At 36.2% G+C, this 20,726-nt stretch overlaps 4 protein-coding genes across 8 annotated transcripts; 1 reads left to right on the top strand and 3 right to left on the bottom strand.

Moving 5' to 3' along the window:
* Nucleotides 1-210: 210 nt before the first annotated feature.
* Nucleotides 211-2,018, bottom strand: LOC106639422 (dynein regulatory complex subunit 10-like). Its single transcript, XM_014353033.2, has 8 exons — nt 1,863-2,018; nt 1,663-1,795; nt 1,439-1,587; nt 1,015-1,361; nt 778-927; nt 571-700; nt 319-504; nt 211-228 (listed from the first exon to the last, which is right to left on the bottom strand). Exons 1-8 carry the CDS (start codon nt 2,016-2,018, stop codon nt 211-213), a joined length of 1,269 nt encoding a protein of 422 aa, XP_014208519.2.
* A 1,141-nt stretch (nt 2,019-3,159) lies between these two features.
* Nucleotides 3,160-7,398, bottom strand: LOC106639469 (uncharacterized). 3 transcript variants are annotated; one of them, XM_014353106.3, is made up of 7 exons: nt 7,224-7,398; nt 6,194-6,631; nt 5,932-6,118; nt 5,522-5,843; nt 5,319-5,446; nt 4,442-5,246; nt 3,160-3,637 (listed from the first exon to the last, which is right to left on the bottom strand). In XM_014353106.3, the coding sequence occupies exons 2-7, from the start codon at nt 6,620-6,622 to the stop codon at nt 3,463-3,465; spliced, it is 2,046 nt and encodes a 681-aa protein (XP_014208592.2). In that variant the 5' UTR covers nt 6,623-6,631; nt 7,224-7,398; the 3' UTR covers nt 3,160-3,462. The 3 variants fall into 3 exon arrangements, with proteins under 3 accessions (XP_014208592.2, XP_014208595.2, XP_014208593.2); XM_014353109.3 differs by having other exon boundaries at nt 3,160-3,557; nt 7,224-7,397; XM_014353107.3 differs by lacking the exon at nt 7,224-7,398 and adding an exon at nt 6,703-6,930.
* Nucleotides 7,399-9,562: 2,164 nt separating this feature from the next.
* Nucleotides 9,563-17,250, top strand: woc (zinc finger protein without children). 3 transcript variants are annotated; one of them, XM_014353105.2, is made up of 14 exons: nt 9,563-10,091; nt 10,731-11,730; nt 11,893-13,005; nt 13,081-13,434; nt 13,521-13,964; nt 14,037-14,467; nt 14,548-14,789; nt 14,869-15,092; nt 15,172-15,358; nt 15,441-15,566; nt 15,644-15,765; nt 15,835-15,985; nt 16,055-16,154; nt 16,229-17,250. In XM_014353105.2, exons 2-14 carry the CDS (start codon nt 10,741-10,743, stop codon nt 16,401-16,403), a joined length of 4,659 nt encoding a protein of 1,552 aa, XP_014208591.2. In that variant the 5' UTR covers nt 9,563-10,091; nt 10,731-10,740; the 3' UTR covers nt 16,404-17,250. The 3 variants fall into 3 exon arrangements, with proteins under 3 accessions (XP_014208591.2, XP_089454830.1, XP_089454829.1); XM_089598704.1 differs by having other exon boundaries at nt 15,835-15,925; XM_089598703.1 differs by having other exon boundaries at nt 14,872-15,092.
* On the bottom strand, nt 17,012-18,764 carry mRpL19 (mitochondrial ribosomal protein L19). The gene is made up of 3 exons (XM_014353110.2): nt 18,439-18,764; nt 17,500-18,277; nt 17,012-17,228 (listed from the first exon to the last, which is right to left on the bottom strand). Exons 1-3 carry the CDS (start codon nt 18,494-18,496, stop codon nt 17,099-17,101), a joined length of 966 nt encoding a protein of 321 aa, XP_014208596.2. The 5' UTR covers nt 18,497-18,764; the 3' UTR covers nt 17,012-17,098.
* Nucleotides 18,765-20,726: the final 1,962 nt, after the last annotated feature.

Here is a 20,726-nt window from a genome sequence, read left to right on the forward strand (position 1 = left end):
GTGTCAATTGTGTACAGCGTTGTTACATGAAGTTGTTGAAACTCGAACGTTTTCAACTTGGTTTTGTTTTCGTACTGGCATTCGAGCGATAGAAACACATTTTGGCGATAATGCAATTTGTTTATTTTTCCACAAATAAGGTACTACAAAATTACAATAAGTTCATTATTTCTTTATTGAAATGTTGCGCGTTCTTTGCTATGTTTGATATCATTTCTTCTTTTTTCCCTGAAATGGAACGAAATGAAAATTTACTAAATTTATTTTGTGACGACTTTAAGCTTAAAACTAAAAATACAACTACAGTACGACACGAACCTTTTTCTTCTTTTTCACGGGAAGGCTCTTTTTCTTCTGCAAGATGTCTCGCCACCACCTCTGAATTATCCTGGCGTATCTGTTACTCACAAACTTTTCGAGCTTCTCCCTCAACTCGGCGAATTCTCGCTCCTCGCGTTCGGCTATTATTCCGTTGTAAATGACCAACTGTTTGTCCATTTCCTCCTGCAACGTAACAACAATCCTTCCTTATATTTGAACTATAACGTGTATTTATTTCACAATACCGACCATCAGTGGTGCTTTCACTTTTTCCAAATCGGCCAATTCCATCTCCAACTCCTCGTAAGCCGCCTGTCTGTCGGCGATCTCCGTGTCGTACTTTGTTATAATACCCAACAATTGCGACTCCACTTTGAACCTATATGTAAAGTATAGTATACGTTAAACCATGATTGTAGAGCAATAATGTATAACATGTATAACGATATCGTTTACTTTTTGCCTTGAACGTCGGCTTCCGATTTACGATTCTGGGCCTTTTGTCTCTCCAAACTGTCTTCCGCTCGTCTCAGCGCAGCTTGCAGTTCGCCCATCCTCACGGTGAACTGCTCCCGCGACGCTTCCAGAGTCTCCTCCGAGTCTTTACTGCAATAGTTTAACAATCATCGTTACCATCACAATAAAAATTAACATATTATATATGTACATATCAGGTTCAAGGAGGCTGATTACAGTATTTTCGAGTGCGCGGCGTCTAACTCTTCGTTGATCCTTTCCCATTTGCCCGAGCACTCGTCCCACCGGTCCAAAAACCGTTTCGACTCGGCTTGGTGCCGATTTTTTTGCTCCTCCAAACTACCGGTCAGATCCCCGATGATTCCCTGGGTCCGCTCGATTTCGCTGAACAACCGACGCAGATGGAGCTCGTTTTCCCGCTCCTCGAGCGACGTGAGCTTCGTTTGGGACACGGCAAAGTCCATGAAGTACTTGAGCTGACGCGTGAAACTCAGGGCTGATTTCGACAAGTTTTCGCGATTTCGCTCGGCCACGTGACGTACCAGCGGATACGACGACAAGATCTTGGGGAAGTTCACATGAAGTAGGTGGTGTACACATGTATATGTATACCGATCACCGGTTTTTTTTTTTTTCTCACCTCGATAGCTTTGTACACGTCGATGTTCATTTTCGGAAAACACGGGGAGGGTGGACCATCTGGCTTTTCGGAGCAGCCCGTGGTTTTTCCATGTATCGTCTCATCGCGAGACGACGTCGAGCCGTCTTGGCTACCTTCTGATGATGACTCTACTTCAATGGACGGTATTGTGGTTGAGGATCGAAATGAGATTACGAAAGTAAAACAAGCAATTGTCCACTAACTCGGGAATACTGGTTCCTTGGGGTTGCTTTGACAGCACAAAAGCGGAGCGAACGCCAGGACGACTTGCTTGTAGTCCTCGTAGGTCAAAATTTCCATTACCCTCGGGTGTGAAAGAACCGAGGGTAAAGTGACCTGGTGCACGAGGGTTAATAAATCGATGGAGGTGATACATGGTAAGATGCGATACGTGATCGGTTACCGCGAATTCGAGTTTCGTCATTATGATGGTGAAAATTTCCACGAGCCTGTCCAGATAGATTCTGATTTCTACATTTTCAACTTTTGGCTTCTGAAAGTAGGTGTTGCTGCTTTCCATCGAGTCTTCGTTGAAATTGGAATGACATTTCTCATCCATTTTATTTGTTCAACTATTATATCCATCTTTGTCCATTTGTAGTGAACAAATGTTGTAGGTTATTGACAAAACTATACTTGAAAATATAAAAAGCAACATTCGATTTGATGTAAGCACATAGTATATAGGTGTGATTATCATGCAAAGAGTACACAAGACAAGTAAAAAGGAAACCTCGTTAATAGGAGTGTATGTGTCGATTAAGTAAAAATGTACTTATATGTATTTTTAATTATACGATTTTATTCAATCAACAATTTTTTTTACAATTACAATGTTATACAAGCATAAAAGTTTACAATAATTTTCGGTGGTGAATAAAATAAGGATTCATTGTAGGATCGAGGTGCCCTCAATTTTTCCAACTGGTTTGCAACACTTTTATTTTACACTTGAAATTACATCTTCTTATTTGTTTATTGATTGCATGAATCGTTCAAAATTCACACTTAAATACGAAATAACTATTTTCTCTCGCAGCAAACGGTTGCCTACAATACACATGCGTAAATGTGTACCAAGTGTAAATAAAATGATGAAAAAAAAAAAAAAAAAAAAAAAAAATAGAAATAATAAATTAATAAAAATTAAAAAAAATATCTTTGTTTATGCGTTAATTTAATCTTACTCTGGCTGAAAATAAAGTCGCTACGAAAGCTCGGGATTTTTTTATCACACTGTCGGACGATTGTAAATAAATAATACGTTTTCAATAGGAGCGCGCACACGATTCTTTCTACACTTGGAATAAGCATCTTTTAACTTTAGAGTAGGGATAAAAACAGTCGTGATTATCGTGACTACAAAGATTTCATTGTTAAAAATATTTATTAACCTATTGTAAATAGTAAGGTATTTTTCCAAGTGTCGAAAGTCACGTGCAAACACCTAGTTTTTAACAATAATTCGGGTAACGAGTACCAAGTGTGTACAATCATTTAAAACATCAAATACTTACTCCATAAGAAAGATAATTATATTACAATTTTTTATAGAGTACAACATCGGTTCTTCAAAACTCCACCCGAATGTATAGCGGATCTAAAGTAGGATATATAATAAATAAATTTAAAAATCTATAAAAATTTAAGAGATTACAATGTACTCTAGAATACTTTAATTGTTCACGATAATTATCTTGTAGTCAAACAAATTTACTTGATCTCTGAATTCATACCTGCAACATATGTTACAATCTTTTGTCTTTATAGTTTGTAACTTAAAACTATACATTAATAACAAAAAAAAGCTGTACTTGTAAGGATTTTTCCTTCCCAGTAAGTATATAACGAAAAAAAAAATAGCAATAACGTCAAACTTTTATCGCAAAGAGCGCCAAGCAAAATCTCTGAAAGGCGAGCTAAGATAAAAAAAAAAGAAAATTGACTTCTCTCCCACCGCAATCGCAATTTTTACCAACAACTGGATCCAGCCCTGGTGGTACTTAGAGCTCGTGATGTGGGCGACGATGATGATAAGCCGAGGGTTTTCTATTGTTCATGCGCCGTTCCTCCTCCATCCTCATCCACTGGCGCGAATCTGCTCGGGCAGAGTACCAATCAGAATTGCGCTGCTTTTCGCGATCACCACCTCTATTCTTGGTCTTTTTGTTTGATTTTCTGGATTTTTTTTTTTTTTTTTTTTTTTTTTTTTTCATCGTCGTTGTTTGCAAGCGTGCACCAAAAAAGAGGACAAACAAGCAAAGCTGATCAGCTATATGATGATCCTTTTCTTTGTAGATTTGGTTTTATTGTTAATTTTTATGTTATGTTTTAAAACAATGATCACATGGGCAGACTTAGTTAGACGAACAAAAGAAATATCGGTTATTTGTTTCTAGCGTCATTTGGCTTTGATAGTTAAATGATACATACATACGAATTTGTTTTGAAAGTATACAGAATTAATCAAACTTGATGCAAAACGTTTACTATTAGTATTGTACGGTGATTATATGTATAAGTAAATCAGGCGTTAATATTTTACAACACACACGAATATTCTTACTAAATCAAATAAAACATAAAATTTCTAAGTATTTCAAGCAAACGCTAAAAGGAATGTGTAAGTAGGAGACGCCAATACTCGAGAAAAAAAAAACACTCGTTAAAATTAGAATACGTCTAAAAAGTTCTAATTTTACGTTTCAAAGTTAAAATAGCGTAAATCACACTAAAGGTCTTTGAGAAACTGTGTAATTAAATACAGATTAACCGTAACGCACGAGCTCAACTGAGAACTTGTATTTGGAAAATGTGCCAAGTTAATTAATTCAACGCTACTTCAGTAAAAGTTGGCATTAATCAAGCTCTCGACATACATCAAATGTCTACATCTATCGATCAAGTTTCAAAAATAATAGTAACAATAATAAAATTTTGCCCATGTTGTACAAGTTTATTTTAGAAAAAAATTTCCCTTACCTTTCCATCAACCACTCGCCGTTCCTCTTTTCTCTTTCCCTGTCTCCATAATTTTCATTAAAATACTTATCCCGCGTCTCATCTGAGTCCACGTATCTTTTTGGGTGATCCTTGTACGAATAATGCTGATGACGATGGAGACGATGATCGTCATCGTCGTCGTCGTCGTCATCGTCGTCATGATACCTCTTTTTGTTGCACTTGTGGCCTGATTCGCAGTATTTTTTATCATCACGTTCTTGATAAAAGTTTTCCTTTTTGTTGCTGTTTTCAAAATCACGTTCACTGAAATTTTTCTCCGAATCTGACTTATTCTCATAATCAGGCACCTTCTTATTGTTCTCAAATTTTCGCTCATAATCGTACTCTTTCTTATTCTTATTACTTTTGTGTTCGCTATTCCAATCTTTCTTTTCATTGTGATCATCATTTTTTTTCTTGGGAGATTGGTGATCGGCATTTCGATTTTTTTTCTCATATTCGTGCTTTTGTACATAGTCGCCGTTTCTTTTGTTTTCATATTTTTTGTCAAAATTTCTCTCGTTACTTTCCCCAGAATCATCGTATTCACGCTTATGCTTGGAATTCTTGTTATTATATTTTTTATAGTTTTCGTTTTTATCACGTTTGTCATATTTTTTCTCTTCGGATGATTGTTTCTCTTTACTTTCAGACTTGTTTTTTTTCCAATCGTTCTTTAAGTCTCCTTTACTCTTCTCTCCTGTCTCTTCCTTTTCTGATGAATCATTTCCTTTCTTTGCCCAATTTTTTTCTTTATTATAAATGTTTCCTTTGTTAGTTAGTGCTGGAAAATAAATGTTGTCGGTGAAATAATCATGTTGCTCACAAAATTAGAAATTCAATATTAAGTATTTACATTTGGATCTGAATGTCATTTCCTGTAGTTCCTCAACGTTGTTAGCGAATTTGGAATATGCATTTAAAAACTCAGATAACAAAGTCTCAGCAACAGTGTCAATTTCATGTTTATCTTCGTTCAAGGCACTGAAAAAGAGTGTAATTTGATAACACCCTCATACTTTTGACAATATTTTTCATTGTGATGAAAATAAAACCTACTTTAGAAATTCGTCTTGATTTTCTTTTGGTATTTTACCTATTCCATTACTATTAGCTGTCCATTTCTTTTTGAAGGAAATCATATCGTGAAGTGCCCTTGGTGTTTTACACATTTTATTACGATATCCGTTCATTTTTCCATTTATAGCACAATAACTCTCGTAAAGGGCTGCCACCAATTCTATTTTGTAGTTAACATGTTTCAAAGCATGTTCAAGGCTTATTTTGACATTCATAAAATTGTTTACATTTTTAGATAGATCATCAACAAGATTCTTTATTTCAGGCATTTTGTAATTGATGTCATCCAAACTGCTTGCCACTAATAAACACATAAATGAGCTATAATTGGAACTGTGATCGATTTATCACCAGCTTATGCAAGTTCTAAACACAAAATTATTTCTTACCATGATCAAGATTTTGCAAGTTTTCGGTAAATTCGGATGCTGGCTTTAATTTACCAAGTGACTCAAAAGCACATTGGTATTGAAGATCTTGATTATCCAGTTGTTGAAATTTATATTCTATGAAAGCATATGACACAATCACAATTAGAGACGCAATCAATAATGCAAATCCACCAAGTAACACAGGCTGAAAATAATCAAGTATAAATAAACGAGAATTCATTATGTTGGGTAAATAAAAATTATCAAGTGAAACAAGTACTATGAATGGACGAATGGCATCAATGCCACAGCAATTGTCAGACTCTGGTTGGCTTGAAGACTCTCTCAATTGATTGAGATCCAACTTTTCAATTCTTTTTTCTGTAGAGATCGTATGATCGGGTTCTTCATCAGATATGACGGAAACGTCATCAGACTCAGTGTCTTTTTCTCCAGCTTCTATGCCTTTCTCAACTTGCTCCTCATCAATGTTCTCTTTTTGTTCTTCATCTTTCTTAACCACCTCGATTTTTGTTTCTTGTACAACTACAGGCGATTCAGGTTCGTTTAAATCTTTTTTCCTGATTTCTTCTTCAGCTGAATTGTTGATCTCTTTCACATTGGCTGTTTGATCAACAAATGTCCAGTCTCCGGATGATGAAGTGTCCTCAAAGTTGTCTGGTTTTGTTTGGCTGCCTGGCTCAGTCATGGCTCTTTACTGTCAAACAATAGAGTTTTAATTTTTAAACAAGTGCTGGTTTGTTTATTAAACTTAAACAGATTGTAAACCTTTTTAATGAATTTAGATAAAAACACATGTACTCTTAATCAAAACGCAAGAGTATTGTATACCCTTCAATAGGATGAATAAGTATTAAATAAAAAACAACATATTGCTTGAACTTTCACCACAAACAAAGTTTACAGATCATCAGAGATGATCAGAGGATGAGTTGAAATGAAGAGAAGCGCGAGATTCTGATGGTTATTTTTAACGTGTCGTTTTCAAAATACTGCCAAAAAGAGGAGTCATGCCCGTGTAAATACATATATTTTTATATACCTAGTTATACATATATGTATATACATACATCACATAACATAAATAATAGCGAAATGATGAGTTGAGGAAAAAAAAATATATATGGTCGGCTGCTACGGAACGTACACAAAATAATAGTTTGTTTACGTTTATCGATCCACCGCAAATGAATAATGAATCCGTATTCCGTTAGTTCCGTAAAGTAAACCCATAGTAAATAAAATAGTCACGCAAATTACAGAGAAAGAAGTAAAGTATACACACTCACCTTATACTTGGCAGCCCGGGAGTCCTTTGTTCTCTTGTACATACACTTCACACGTGCGTCCTCGAGACGCCTGTCACCCGTCGTCGTGATTCTTTTTTCTTCGTCGTTCCTTCTTCCTTCTACGCTGCCTGCACCTTGCTGCTGCAGCAACCTATATATACTTACTATTTACTAACGCTACAGCTTATTTTGTTAGTCGTTTGTTAGGTTCTGGGTCACTGCAAAACCACAAAACTGCAAGTAGCAAGTGTGTTCGGTTAATACGTTTATATGCCTAGGTTGAGAACGATCAGTGCCATCTAGCGATCCAAATTCCAATATTCCAAACTAAAAAAAGAACCATAATTATAAAATATCAAGAACAACTATAATAAATAATTACTCCTCCTTTTTCTCAAATGGAAAATCGAGAAAATCATACATCGACTATGATATCAGAACTCTGCTTATTCACATGGGATTTTATGGGTAAAAATTTCCTACATCCTTCCTTTATGCATTTGACCTGAAAAACGATTAAAACTAATTGGAGGAAATTATATACTTATCGGAAATCACGCATATTTTGTTGTTTTTTTTCTTTCAATATATCGCTTGTGTGTTATATATATGCGTACACAAAAAAAGGGGGGGTCACTATCACTATAGACGAGGGTGGGAGACGAATAGAGGAGAGATGATTGTGTTTTAGAATCTATATATGTGCGGCAGTGCGGCTGCTCCGTTCCTCCCTCCTTCTGCTCTCGTTTAGTTACTGTTGCAAAAAGCTCTGCGAACTCCGCGAGCAACTTGCTAATTTCGACTTAAAAAAAATACCCAAAACTGTGGAATCGTTAGCAACGTTTGCAACCGCTTTGTAAAAAACTGTCGGATCAAGCAGTTTTGCAAAAAAAAATAAATTTGATACCGTCGTGCGAGAGACATAAAAAGTATCTCATCCACCCTTTGTAGTGTGTCTATACTATCAAAATTGATATCGATCGTTTGCAATTTAATTGTCGTTTATGTTGAACAGTTGCAAATTGTCATATTTTTATGTATAGCAGGTAAAATAATTATTTTTGTCGAATGTGGAATGTGCGATTTTTTCTCAATACAATAATACATAATACGTATTGCTGCGCATGCGCCGTGTATACAGTTCCACTAGCGATGGGATATAGTTCCGGCCAGATTTGGGAATTCTCTAGGACCCAACCTCTCTGACGTGGGAAATCACTAGATCAAAAAAAAATTAGTACCAAAGGTGACGCGCGAGATTCAAATAAGGTCCAATAACACAAGCATCCATCACCTGATGACCCGGGGCGCTCACTGGCCACTCTTTTAAATAAATAATTATTAATAACACCAGCGCCTATCACCTTTTGACCCGGGGCGCTTACTGGCAACTCTGTTAAATAAATTATTATTAGTAAATAACACAAGCGCCTATCACCTGATGACCCGGGGCGCTTACTGGCCACTCTGTTAAATAAATAATTATTGATAACACAAGCACCTATCACCTTTTGACCCGGGGCGCTTACTGGAAACTCTGTTAAATAAATAATTATTTATAACACAAGCGCCCCGGGTCAAAAGGTGATAGGTGCTTGTGTTATCAATAATTATTTATTTAACAGAGTGGCCAGTAAGCGCCCCGGGTCATCAGGTGATAGGCGCTTGTGTTATTTACTAATAATAATTTATTTAACAGAGTTGCCAGTAAGCGCCCCGGGTCAAAAGGTGATAGGCGCTGGTGTTATTAATAATTATTTATTTAAAAGAGTGGCCAGTGAGCGCCCCGGGTCATCAGGTGATGGATGCTTGTGTTATTGGACCTTATTTGAATCTCGCGCGTCACCTTTGGTACTAATTTTTTTTTGATCTAGTGATTTCCCACGTCAGAGAGGTTGGGTCCTAGAGAATTCCCAAATCTGGCCGGAACTATATCCCATCGCTAGTGGAACTGTATACACGGCGCATGCGCAGCAATACGTATTATGTATTATTGTATTGAGAAAAAATCGCACATTCCACATTCGACAAAAATAATTATTTTACCTGCTATACATAAAAATATGACAATTTGCAACTGTTCAACATAAACGACAATTAAATTGCAAACGATCGATATCAATTTTGATAGTATAGACACACTACAAAGGGTGGATGAGATACTTTTTATGTCTCTCGCACGACGGTATCAAATTTATTTTTTTTTGCAAAACTGCTTGATCCGACAGTTTTTTACAAAGCGGTTGCAAACGTTGCTAACGATTCCACAGTTTTGGGTATTTTTTTTAAGTCGAAATTAGCAAGTTGCTCGCGGAGTTCGCAGAGCTGTTGCAAAACTATTCTGCTGCATCGCTCCTCTTGTGTGTTCGCGAATTCGCGCCAGAGGCGCGCACGAGGACTCCGTTGTCGAAAGCGGCAAAAAAATCAGTTTTGCAATTAATAATACAGAAACCCGCGTCATTTTCCTTATCATCTGGTAGTCTTGCATTTTTCACATGTATTATTGGGATGCTTTGATAATCACCGGCAACAAAGTGGGGAGTGGGGCCGACGGAATCTAACCTAGACGCTGCCTCTACCGCGATTACCCAAAATTTCCATGCATATCCTTCCTTCCTCGGGCGTGCGCTTTTCAAGTTTCGAGGTTATGTTTGAAAAACCGACTCTTTCGTGACTTGTTACAGTAAACTCAATTTTTTTCCTTTCTTCTCTGCATGAAGTACGATGAACCGATGAAACCGAAATAAAATTGATTCTTGTGATATTCGATACCTACAATGTCTCGTGGAGGATGCGTGTTTCAAACTCTCGACTGATCTGAGGAACAGATTATCAATCACTTACTTATACAACAGGAGTGAAAATTCAGTGAGTTCGTTATTTTTATTTCTCTTAAATTTATATAACACTCACTTTTTTAAGCATAAGGCTGAAAATAAGCGTGCGCGTGTGTGCTGTACAATTAACAACACATATTGGCACATAATATTTGAGAAAATTACAAATATATATTTCAAACCTCATTTGCGGCTAAGCTATATATCTGTACAACACAGCGCGGTGTTCCAAAGCGTGGAGGAGTTTGCTGTGCTTTATTGTCTTTCGCCGGTATATTTTTTCCAACATACATACTATGACTGCGACTTTGAGCATTTTATTTTTAATCTCGGATTTGCATAGAAATTATATTTTTCAGTCTTACAAATGAAGAGTTCAATTGCTCAAATAGTATTTTTATTGTAATTGAGGCAACGCGTGGAACGTGATGATCTGTTGTACGGAAATTTTTTAAATTTAAACTATCAATGGCGTTAATCACAAAGTTATTGTGTATTCATTACTCTATAAACTTATCAAGTTTTAGTTAACCTATTTGAGCGATGCTGTTGAAAGAAAAAGTTAAAATTGTTTTTACCAAGCATTATATCAGTACACCGACATATGAGTTTTGAAATTATTTTAAGTTTGAATTACATACATGAAAAACTACTTGTTTCATTTTTCTAGGTTGTAAAAAATGGATCCACCAAGTAATGAAGAGAGTGTTGACAATGTTGACACTGTTGTCGAAAGCGTGGAAACTATTGATGCACCAAAAGAAAACAATGACGTGGTTGTTCCTGTAGAACCAGTAACTTCCACTGAAAAGCCAAATGAACCATCTAGTGAGTCAGAAATATTAATAACCAATAAAGTAGACAGCAGCAAAGACAAAGAGCAGCTAGGTTGTGAAATTACTATGGAAGTTACAGAAGTACTGGAAATCAATAGGGTGCAGAGGGAAAATTGTTTGGAAGAAGTAACACCTATGGAAGTAGATGAAGTAGAGCCTGTTGAAGAAGCAAGTGAAAGTAATATTAATAGAGACGAATCTAGCACAGTTGAAGATGAAAACAAAAATGAGGAAGCTATCGACAGTGATAAGCAAAAAGACATTAGTGAAAATAATGATCAGAGTAGTTGTAAAGAAGCTGATAAGAGTTTAGAGTCTTTGGAGGACGGTTTAGAGATTTGTGAAACTGAATCATCAAAGGATGAGTCCAAGTTAGATGATAAAGAAACCAGTGCACAACCGGATTCCAGCACAGAAAATGAAAATAACAAAAAGGAAAGTTCTAATAAGCTTGATGAAACTAATAAAAGTAGCAGTGAGGACAGCCCATCTTTGGAAAAAGAAAGTGAAAAAAAAACACCAGAAAATGGATCAGTTGAGCAACCTATACAATGTGATGATGTTGAAATGGAAACTTCAGAAGAAAAAGAATCAACTAATGAAAAAAACGATGCCGTTGAGAATACGGAGTTTGTCTTACTTAATCAGGAAAAAGATGATTCTCAGCTGGAAAATCAGTCAGATGCTGTTGATCCATTTGAAGGTGATAATAATAGTTCCCAAACAACCAACAATGTTGAATCTATGGAAGTAGATTCTGGTAACAAAGGATCTAAAACTGCTGAGGAAGAAGTTAGTTCCAAAAATGAAGATACTTCTAAAGATAAGGAAAAGGTGATTAACACTTGCATATGGATTCAAATCTTGAAAGAAAAAAAAAAAAAGAAAAAAAATTCACTTTGTTTTCCAACATAATTGCCAAAATCAATCTGTGATTTATTTATTAACTAAAAGAATTTTTTTTTTATTTAACTTGCTTTTCAAATTTATTTACAGGGTACTACAAATAATGATGAAAATGAAAAAGAAGTAGAAGTCATTCAAGAAGAAATTTTAATCGTGGAAAAATCAACAGAAGAAGTTAAGGAAACTGCTTCGACAGAATCTTCAGAGAAAAAAAGTGACGAGTCGTCAGATAATATCTTACTTAATCCAAACAAAGAACTGTGCATAATGCCTGATGATAGTACAAAAGATAAAACTAGTGATAAGGAAAAATCAAGTGACCCCAAAAGTGCCGAAAAAGACAAGGAGGTAGACGAAGAAGACGATATCCTGATTGAAGAGGAAGTGAGCAAAACCAGTAAAATCTTGGAAAACAGTGAAAAAAGCAAGAATGTCCCGTCAACGAAATCTGCGGATAAAACTATCCAAAAGGTTGGCCTAAGAGTGGCAGCTTTAACCACGGAATCAAACGACATACAGGTAAACAAATCAAGTGATAGTCCGGCTATTGTTACTTCAGACGTAATTGAGATTGATGACGATGCCAAGAATTCAGAAGTAGAAGAAATCTCGGCCAATGAAGTTTGTAAGCAGTGCAAGAAAGAAAAACCTTGCTCCTTTAAAGTCAAAGTTGGTACAAAAAGCTACAATGTCTGCTCGGATGCCTGCAAAACGGCCTTTTCCAACGATAACAACAAGGCAACTGACATACCCAGCGAGGGAGTCAATTCAAAAAGAGAGAAGCGTTGCGCTAACTGTCTTTTAATCGTCGAGGCCAAGGACGAACGCAACCTGTCCTGGGAAACCATGGAATTTTGTAACGAGGAGTGTTTAGGCAAATTCCAAACAAAGTACGGCAGTTATTGTAGAAATTGCAATGGGTCAGTTCAATCAGTTAGCTTAGGAAAGTACTGTGTGCGCTTTGGCTATGATGTTAGGCAGTTTTGCTGTTCCACGTGTCTAGAAGAGTTCAAAAAGGGTCTTAAAATCTGTAGTTATTGTCAAAAGGACATCAGCGCGGGAACTGAAGGCTTTCTTGCTCCTGTAGGTGATAAAGGCCAGTTCAAAGACTTCTGTAGGCAAGATTGCATGGATAAATACTCAAGGATGAACTCTTCAGAACCACCTGCACCTGAAAACAAAATTTGCAGTGTTTGTCAAGAGGTATGCGTTTTTAATGTTTTCACGAAGAGAAAACATATTTTGTATATTAATTTTTTTTTTTATGTATCTTTTCAGGAGAAAGTTGTGCACTGCGAAGTTCAAATTGGTGGATCTGCACCAGTAGCGATTTGCAGCGAACCCTGCTTCGCTGCTTTCAAGTTTGTCAATAAAGTCGATCCCGAACAGTGCTCTACTTGCAAAAAGTATTTTCAGTTACCTACAAGAAAAGGTTTCACCGTCTTCCATGAAGACGAAGCCCATTCGTTTTGTAACAAAACTTGCCTAAACATCTTTATTATTACAAACAGAAAGATTGTTCCCTGTAGCTGGTGCAAAGTAAAAAAGTATAATTTCGATATGATTAAAAAAGAATTGAAAGTAGGGCAGACCATTATGATGTGCAGCTTGAATTGCTTGACTTTATACGCGGTAAGACTACATTACATACTATTTACAATTCATCTCCGCTTTCAACGATATTGAATGCGTTCTAATAAACTCGACTTTTTTTCCAGGTATCTATTAATGCGGTGTCAGCGCGACGTATCCACTGCGATTTTTGTAAAGAATACTCTCAAGCCCAATATCATTTGACCATGTCCGACGCAACTATTCGTAATTTCTGCTCCTACAAGTGCGTCATGAACTTCCAAGCCCAATACACAAAGTCACCTATAACAATTCCTTCAAATGATACTGGTCCTGGCGATCCAGTTCCCACTGGCTGCCCAAAACGGGCAATCATACCCGTGCAGCAACGGATTCAGCCAGTCACGAGCACGGAATCACACGGGCCAGTGTCGGTAGCTCAGAAAAAGACGATGCCGGTCATATCGTCTGTGACTAGTCTCGCGACAATCGCCAATGGCCAAGTGCAAAGTACGATGCAATTGCAGAATACAGCTCAGCAAAGTATAGGCACCCAAATTCAACCAATCACGATTCAAGGCCCACATCCTGTAAATATAAAAACCTACTCTTTTGACAATTTTATTTAATCTTGTCGCTCATGAGAGTCCAAATGCTTTCAGGTGATTTATAAACAGCAGATTGTTACGAGGCCACCATCGCCGGTCGATATCAGCAACAAAATGACGCAGTGTCGTCCACAGACACACACCAAAGGTGTGTCAGTGCGACCAATTCGCTGTGATCAATCGACGCAGACTGACGCGCCAGAAAAGATTTATATACCGATACCAATACCCATATTTGTGCCTGTACCAGTGCACATGTACCATATGCCATTTCCCGTTCCTACGCCAATTCCAATACCCATACCCGTACCTATTTTCATCCCTACGTCGCGAAACAGCATCAAGGGTATTTCCAAGGAGCTTAAGCGGATACAAGAAAAAATACCGGCGGACCCGTATGAAGCTGAATTACTTATGATGGCTGAGATGGTCGCAACTGAGAAAAAGAATGAAAGCGATTCGGATTCTAATAATGATGAGGCCAGGTCAGCTATTAATATTAGCTTTTTAAAATATGGTTTTTTCAGTCATCAATTTAATCGTATCACTCTTTTTCTATGTGAAGGGACGATGGGGAGGTGAATGAGACGAACGAGGGTAACGAAGGCACACAAGGAGACTCGTATGGTCCAGAAGAAGTGGATTCGTCAAACGCCTTTGGCGAGGACATGTTGCAAATAGCCCTAAAAATGGCCACTGGAGAGTTGGAAGAGTCAACTGTCGATCTTGATACAGCCCTCACGCCTAGTACGATACAGAGTCCGCCAAAGCCTCAGAACGAGGAAACGAATAACACGGAGAACGATGGTTAGTTTGTTTGTTTGTCGTTATTGCTCGTATGGCAAAAGCAAGCTATTGACCTTTGAATTTTTCTTGTATATTAAAGCAGTTCAACCGATACGAATTCACTCGAGCCGAGGACGCAAGCGGGGCAGTACGAACAAAATGCGAGGTGTACCTAGCAAGAGAGGCCGGCGACAACACAACGCCAATGATGTCAAACTATCGGCTGGAGCCGCAACACCGGCTAGGATGATCCAGCCTGCTGAAAGGCCTGATGCTAATATGTCTCTGAAGTACACCTATGGTGTAAATGCTTGGAGACAATGGGTGAGTCTTAAAAGATGACAAATTTGAGAGTTTTCACAATGTATGGGGTAATTTTTACCGATTCTTTTCTAAACTACAGGTCATTACCAAAAATGCGGAATTGGAGAAACAAAGTACACCTACGAGGAAGCTGAAACTCTTTAAGACCGATTTACTGCAGTTAACAGCGGACGAGTTGAATTATGCCTTGTGCTTATTTGTGAAAGAGCTTCGAAAACCAAATGGGGCAGAGTACGAGCCAGACACTATATTCTACTTATGTTTAGGTGCGTTCATTTTTTACATTGTCTGAATGAGGATTTGTTGAAAAATATGTTGAATTATTTACTTACTTATTCTTGTTTTCAGGTATTCAACAATATTTGTTTGAAAATAATAGGATAGATAATATTTTCACAGATGCATATTACGAAAAATTTACTGATTGTCTTAATGAAACTGCCAAAAAGTTTGCTTCCCTTTACGATAATTCATGTAAGTTTTAAAAATGATGTGCAATTATATCGTGATGAACATTATAAAATAACTTTGCTAATTTATACTTTCTTCAGTCCGTGTGATTACAAGAGTTGAAGAAGAACATTTATGGGAGTGCAAACAGTTGGGAGCACACTCGCCACACGTACTTTTAAATACACTTATGTATTTCAACACTAAACACTTTAACTTAGTGGTAAGAATTTTTGTTGCATCTTGAATGAGTTTTTGATAAGATTGATGGACTAAAAAATTTGTATCTTAGTCCGTTGAAGAACACATGCAGCTTTCATTTTCTCACATAATGAAGCATTGGAAACGAAACTCTACTGGACAATCTAGTGGAGCAGTTGGAGGTAAAGTGGCTGGGTCACGTAATGTGTTATTGCGATTTTATCCCCCTCAATCTGCTCTTGGTGAGTTGATGGGTAAAAGCAAGTTTTATTTACTCAAAGCGAAAAATAATGTTTATTTAATTGTTTTAGAAGCCAATTCAAAGAAGAAAAAAGTTTACGAGCAACAAGAAAATGAAAACAATCCACTGCGGTGTCCAGTAAAATTATATGAATTTTACCTCTCCAAATGGTAAATGATAATTTTGCCTTTTTTATGGATATCCATCATCTCTGTTTAATCAATGCATTTCATTTTTATTTCAGCCCTGAAAGTGTAAAAACGAGAAACGACGTATTTTACTTATTGCCAGAGCGAAGTTGTGTACCCGACAGTCCAGTTTGGTACTCGACATCTCCTTTGGATAAAGAGCATCTTGTTAAAATGCTTTATCGTATCAAGATGGTAAAAGAGATTAATGTGGCTCTTTTGTCGTCTTAATTGTGCCGCCTACCTTGTAAGTTAAAGCTACACGCTTGGCTTCTTCATTAAGCTGTACATCAATTGTGTAAAATATGGAAGCGCTAATTACTTGCTGCAATCCAATAAGAATACAGACTACCTTATGTTTACTTTATATGTTTGTCATTTAATGAAAGATTCTGTGTATAAATAAGATGTCTCAAACTGCACTAGCACAAATTTTTTTTGTTATTATTTTGACAAACATTATTGTGAGAAAGTGATTATTATGTGTCCTTAGGTCTTTTTAAATTTATGGTAATTTCTACTCTGTTAAACTATAAGTATTTTGTATTGCTTAGACTTAAATTGTACACAAAGAGAGTATACACTAGTAGTAATATTAAGATGTTTGTGGTAACAGAACAATTAAGATTGAAAAAAAAGTTTTGTTCATGGCGAACTGTTGAGAAACTATCTTTTGTATATATGAGAGTGATGCAAATCGACCTTAAAATTTGGTTTTAACACAGAATCATCCGATTAAACCGCTATGTAATATAAACATGTTTCACAAGTCAGGGTTTGTTCACCATCTTGTATTTTTTAATTATACGTAATTTTATTGAAAAAATAACTCATTATTTTTTGACTTGTATAAATTTTTTCATTTATTAAAAATATCAATAACAATAAACTAATATACAAAGGGACATTAATTGGACCAAATTAATCTAACCAGTTTTCTTAGGTTTTACAAACGATCTGCTACGCTTCATCTTGTGACGATGCAATTCCAATTCGTGTAGTTTGGTTTGAATTTCTGAGAAAATTGCTTTTTGTTCTTCTTCAGGTATGGTTTCTCTGTAACATAAAACACAGTAAATGTAAGAGACGTTATTCAGAGTTGAGTCATTTTTTAAATTTTCCTAGAGCTTGTATAAGTACATTTTATAAAACAATCAAGCTACAAAAAAAAAACAGCTGAGTTAGAATTTAGTTATTAATAGCATTTGTATATGAAAATACGAATGAACACATAATCATCTGTCATTGAAACACTTTCATTTATAGTCTACAGGCCAATAAAGTGATCAACAAAAAAATTTGTTTGAAGACTAAGGAAACTTCTTACCTGTACATTTTCATGAGGTCATACTTCTCCCATGGTTTCGTATGAATCTTTAAGCCTGCTTTTATCTTTCTCTTCTCATTAACCAGGTCCATAACACCAACAACACCCTCTAACTGTCTCCTCTCCCATCTTTCGGTCCAGGGTGGAGGTTTCAGAGTAATCTTCATGTCATTTATTCGTATCGGCATACCCTCTGGATGATATTCGGGCTCCATATCAAGGGGAAAAGTACTGTACTCTGGTGGTGCATCTCTTAGATAGAATAGTTCGTCATCCAATCTTTTTTCGAGCCTTATGACTTCAATCTTTTGAATAGTAGGATCATACATCTCAAAAAGGACTTCAACGCCCATTTTGTCGATGACATTCCTCAGTATGAACGAGTGCCTCAAGCCACAACCTTTTCTGAAAATACAAATGCCTAAAAACCTGTTTGTCTTGCCTGGCGCGTGTTTATCCGAATGTGTGACAGATAAAATCGAGCCAACATAGAATTCTGGTATTTCAATATTTGATCTCCTGGCTAGCATATCTTGTCTCTCAAGCTTTTCCCTCAAAAAGTTTCTGTGCAACATGTTGGGGTCAGGCAAAAATTCCGGGTACGCATAGCGATAGTTTAGCAATGTTCTGTCGTCTTGTGTACTAGACACGTTGTTGTCGTTACTGGATTTGGTGTTCTCAAAGGTATCGAGTTCATGCTCTTGCAGGGATTCCTCCAGCTTCATCACGTTTTCCGATATCATGGATGACGATGACAAGCAGCGATTTTCATTCACGACTGAAAGAAATATTGTATAATTAACTTGGTCTTCAGTGGCATCAGCGTATTGCTTCTTTTTGTGTGTACAAAAAATGAAATGTTTGGGAATGCAAACATTTTGTTATAGAACTAACGTACTAATAACAAATGTCTCAATTAATAGTTTTTGCAATACTTACTGTTTCGTGCGATGTTTCGTAGTTGCAAATTAATAATTAACCGACCAGTAATCGACATCTTTGCCACTTTTTTACGTTTTGTTTATTATTAAAAAAACTCGGAGCAAAGAAAATATACTGTGAAAACCGACGTGTAGCAGAAGAACTAATTATGATGGATGGGGCGGGTGAGTGGAGGGAGTGTATAATCGGTAATGTGGAGATGAAGAGTCTCCACTCAGACTCTCCGCTGGAGACTAATGATCAATCGGAGCCATTTAGCCGATCTAGCGGACGATTTAAATTATTCGCGAGAAAACTCGTCGATTTTTGGGTAAAAGATAAACTGTAAATTTGCCACAAACAGCACAAAAACTTTCAACTTCATATTGTCTATCTATTGTATTAGTTGCGGCTGGTTTATAATTGATTTTAAGGCTCTACTGTAAACTGTAAGATAGTACTAATTATTTAGATCAGCGCCATCTAGCGTTTCGGATTTCGGAACCAAAAAGTGGCCCTAAACTTTTGAACCACAGCTGTAGCGCTAAGAGCCACTCAGTCAATTATAAACCAGCCGCAAATCATGATATAGCTATAAAATAAAAAAATAACGATACATGTGTTTTTGGCGGCGAGTTAACAATATATCTTCAACTCGAAAATTTATCTTCAAAAGTATAAATACATAGGAGGTCAATTTTTTAGTAGAAATAGATTGTTAACTTGCCGCCAAAAACACATGTATCGTTATTTTTTCATTTTATAGCTTCATCATAAGTTGCGGCTAGTTTATAATTGACCAAGTAGCTCCAATCCTGATTGCTCTGATTCAGAATTTTAGGAGCCACTTTTGGCCAAAAAATAAAGACCGCTAGATGGCGCTGATCCAAATAATTATTGCTATTTACAGGAAAGTCACTTTATTAATTATAAACCAGCCGCAAGTAATTTCATTAATAACCGATACATAGTTGACATTTTTTATGCTACTTGCGGCAAGTTTACAATCTATCTTTTATCAAAAAATTGACCTGTACAAGTAGATAAAAATTCTACTTATCTTAAACGGCTTATAAAATCTACCATATTTACAAAATTACAATACTTTAGACCTTTTACCATTAACTCATGGAAGCACAGTCCTTTAACTTTATAGTTTAAATAAACAGTTAACTTATATAATATGTACACACCAAGATTTGTGTTACAGAAATCTTGAACAATGATTGAATATATACCTAAAGTAATCAGTCGAAAAGAGACAACTGAAGAAAAAAGACTTAAAAAAGAAGTTCAGTCACACAAAGAGTCTCCTAAGAATGGAGCATTGGATCTCACTAAATAAAAAATACGTTTACTACAAAGAAGTAAATTTTAAGTATTATAAATAAACAAAGAACCCAACCTTCTCTGATTAAGTGAGATCCAATGCTCTATTTTAAGGAGACTCTTCCTGTGTGACTGAACTTCTTTTTTAAGTCTTTCTTCTTCAGTTGTCTCTTTTCGACTGATTACATTACGTATCTATTTAATCATTGTTCAATATTTGTGTAACTCGAATCTTGGTATGTACGTATTATATAAATTAATTGTTAATTTAAACTATAAAGTTAAAGGGCTGTGCTTCCATGAGTTAATGGTAAAAGGTCCAAATTATTGTAATTTTATAAATATGGTAGATTTTATAAGCCATATAAGATTAGTAGAATATTTATACTTGTAGTGGTCGATTTTTGGATAAAAGATAGATTGTAAACTTGCCGCAAGTAGCATAAAAAATGTCAACTATTTATCGTCTATTTATGAAATTACTTGCGGCTGGTTTATAATTAATAAAGTGACTTTCCTGTAAATAGCAATAATTATTTGGATCAGCGCCATCTAGCGGTCTTTATTTTTTGGCCAAAAGTGGCTCCTAAAATTCTGAATCAGAGCAATCAGGATTGGAGCTACTTGGTCAATTATAAACTAGCCGCAACTTATGATAAAGCTATAAAATGAAAAAATAACGATACATGTGTTTTTGGCGGCAAGTTAACAATCTATTTCTACTAAAAAATTGACCTCCTATGTATTTATGCTTTTGAAGATAAATTTTCGAGTTGAAGATATATTGTTAACTCGCCGCCAAAAACACATGTATCGTTATTTTTTTATTTTATAGCTATATCATGATTTGCGGCTGGTTTATAGTTGATTAAATGGCTCTAAGCGCTACAGCTATGGTTTAAAAGTTTAGGGCCACTTTTTAGTTCAGAAATTCGCAACGCTAGATGGCGCTGATCTAGAAAATTATTGCTATTACT

The sequence above is a fragment of the Copidosoma floridanum genome, unplaced genomic scaffold (genome assembly GCF_036245765.1).
Source record: "Copidosoma floridanum isolate Cflo_tuat_1 unplaced genomic scaffold, Cflo_Japanese_pri ptg000006l, whole genome shotgun sequence".
NCBI classification, from domain to species: Eukaryota; Metazoa; Arthropoda; class Insecta; order Hymenoptera; family Encyrtidae; genus Copidosoma; species Copidosoma floridanum.

What these genes read in the sequence shown, in the direction of transcription:
- LOC106639422 (XM_014353033.2), bottom strand. Translation starts at nt 2,018, where the DNA reads ATGGATGAGAAATGTCATTCCAATTTCAACGAAGACTCGATGGAAAGC. An exon ending in GCCGACGTTCAAGGCAAAAA is followed by an intron (nt 701 to 777) that starts GTAAACGATATC and finishes CTTTACATATAG; the next exon opens with GTTCAAAGTGGAGTCGCAAT. An exon ending in AAGTGAAAGCACCACTGATG is followed by an intron (nt 505 to 570) that starts GTCGGTATTGTG and finishes GTTACGTTGCAG; the next exon opens with GAGGAAATGGACAAACAGTT.
- mRpL19 (XM_014353110.2), bottom strand. Translation starts at nt 18,496, where the DNA reads ATGTCGATTACTGGTCGGTTAATTATTAATTTGCAACTACGAAACATC. An exon ending in ACGAAACATCGCACGAAACA is followed by an intron (nt 18,278 to 18,438) that starts GTAAGTATTGCA and finishes TATTTCTTTCAG; the next exon opens with TCGTGAATGAAAATCGCTGC. An exon ending in GACCTCATGAAAATGTACAG is followed by an intron (nt 17,229 to 17,499) that starts GTAAGAAGTTTC and finishes TTTATGTTACAG; the next exon opens with AGAAACCATACCTGAAGAAG.
- woc (XM_014353105.2), top strand. Translation starts at nt 10,741, where the DNA reads ATGGATCCACCAAGTAATGAAGAGAGTGTTGACAATGTTGACACTGTT. An exon ending in CGATTCAAGGCCCACATCCT is followed by an intron (nt 13,965 to 14,036) that starts GTAAATATAAAA and finishes AAATGCTTTCAG; the next exon opens with GTGATTTATAAACAGCAGAT. An exon ending in GAATAACACGGAGAACGATG is followed by an intron (nt 14,790 to 14,868) that starts GTTAGTTTGTTT and finishes TGTATATTAAAG; the next exon opens with CAGTTCAACCGATACGAATT.
- LOC106639469 (XM_014353106.3), bottom strand. Translation starts at nt 6,622, where the DNA reads ATGACTGAGCCAGGCAGCCAAACAAAACCAGACAACTTTGAGGACACT. An exon ending in ATGCCATTCGTCCATTCATA is followed by an intron (nt 6,119 to 6,193) that starts GTACTTGTTTCA and finishes GATTATTTTCAG; the next exon opens with CCTGTGTTACTTGGTGGATT. An exon ending in AATGACATTCAGATCCAAAT is followed by an intron (nt 5,247 to 5,318) that starts GTAAATACTTAA and finishes TTTATTTTCCAG; the next exon opens with CACTAACTAACAAAGGAAAC.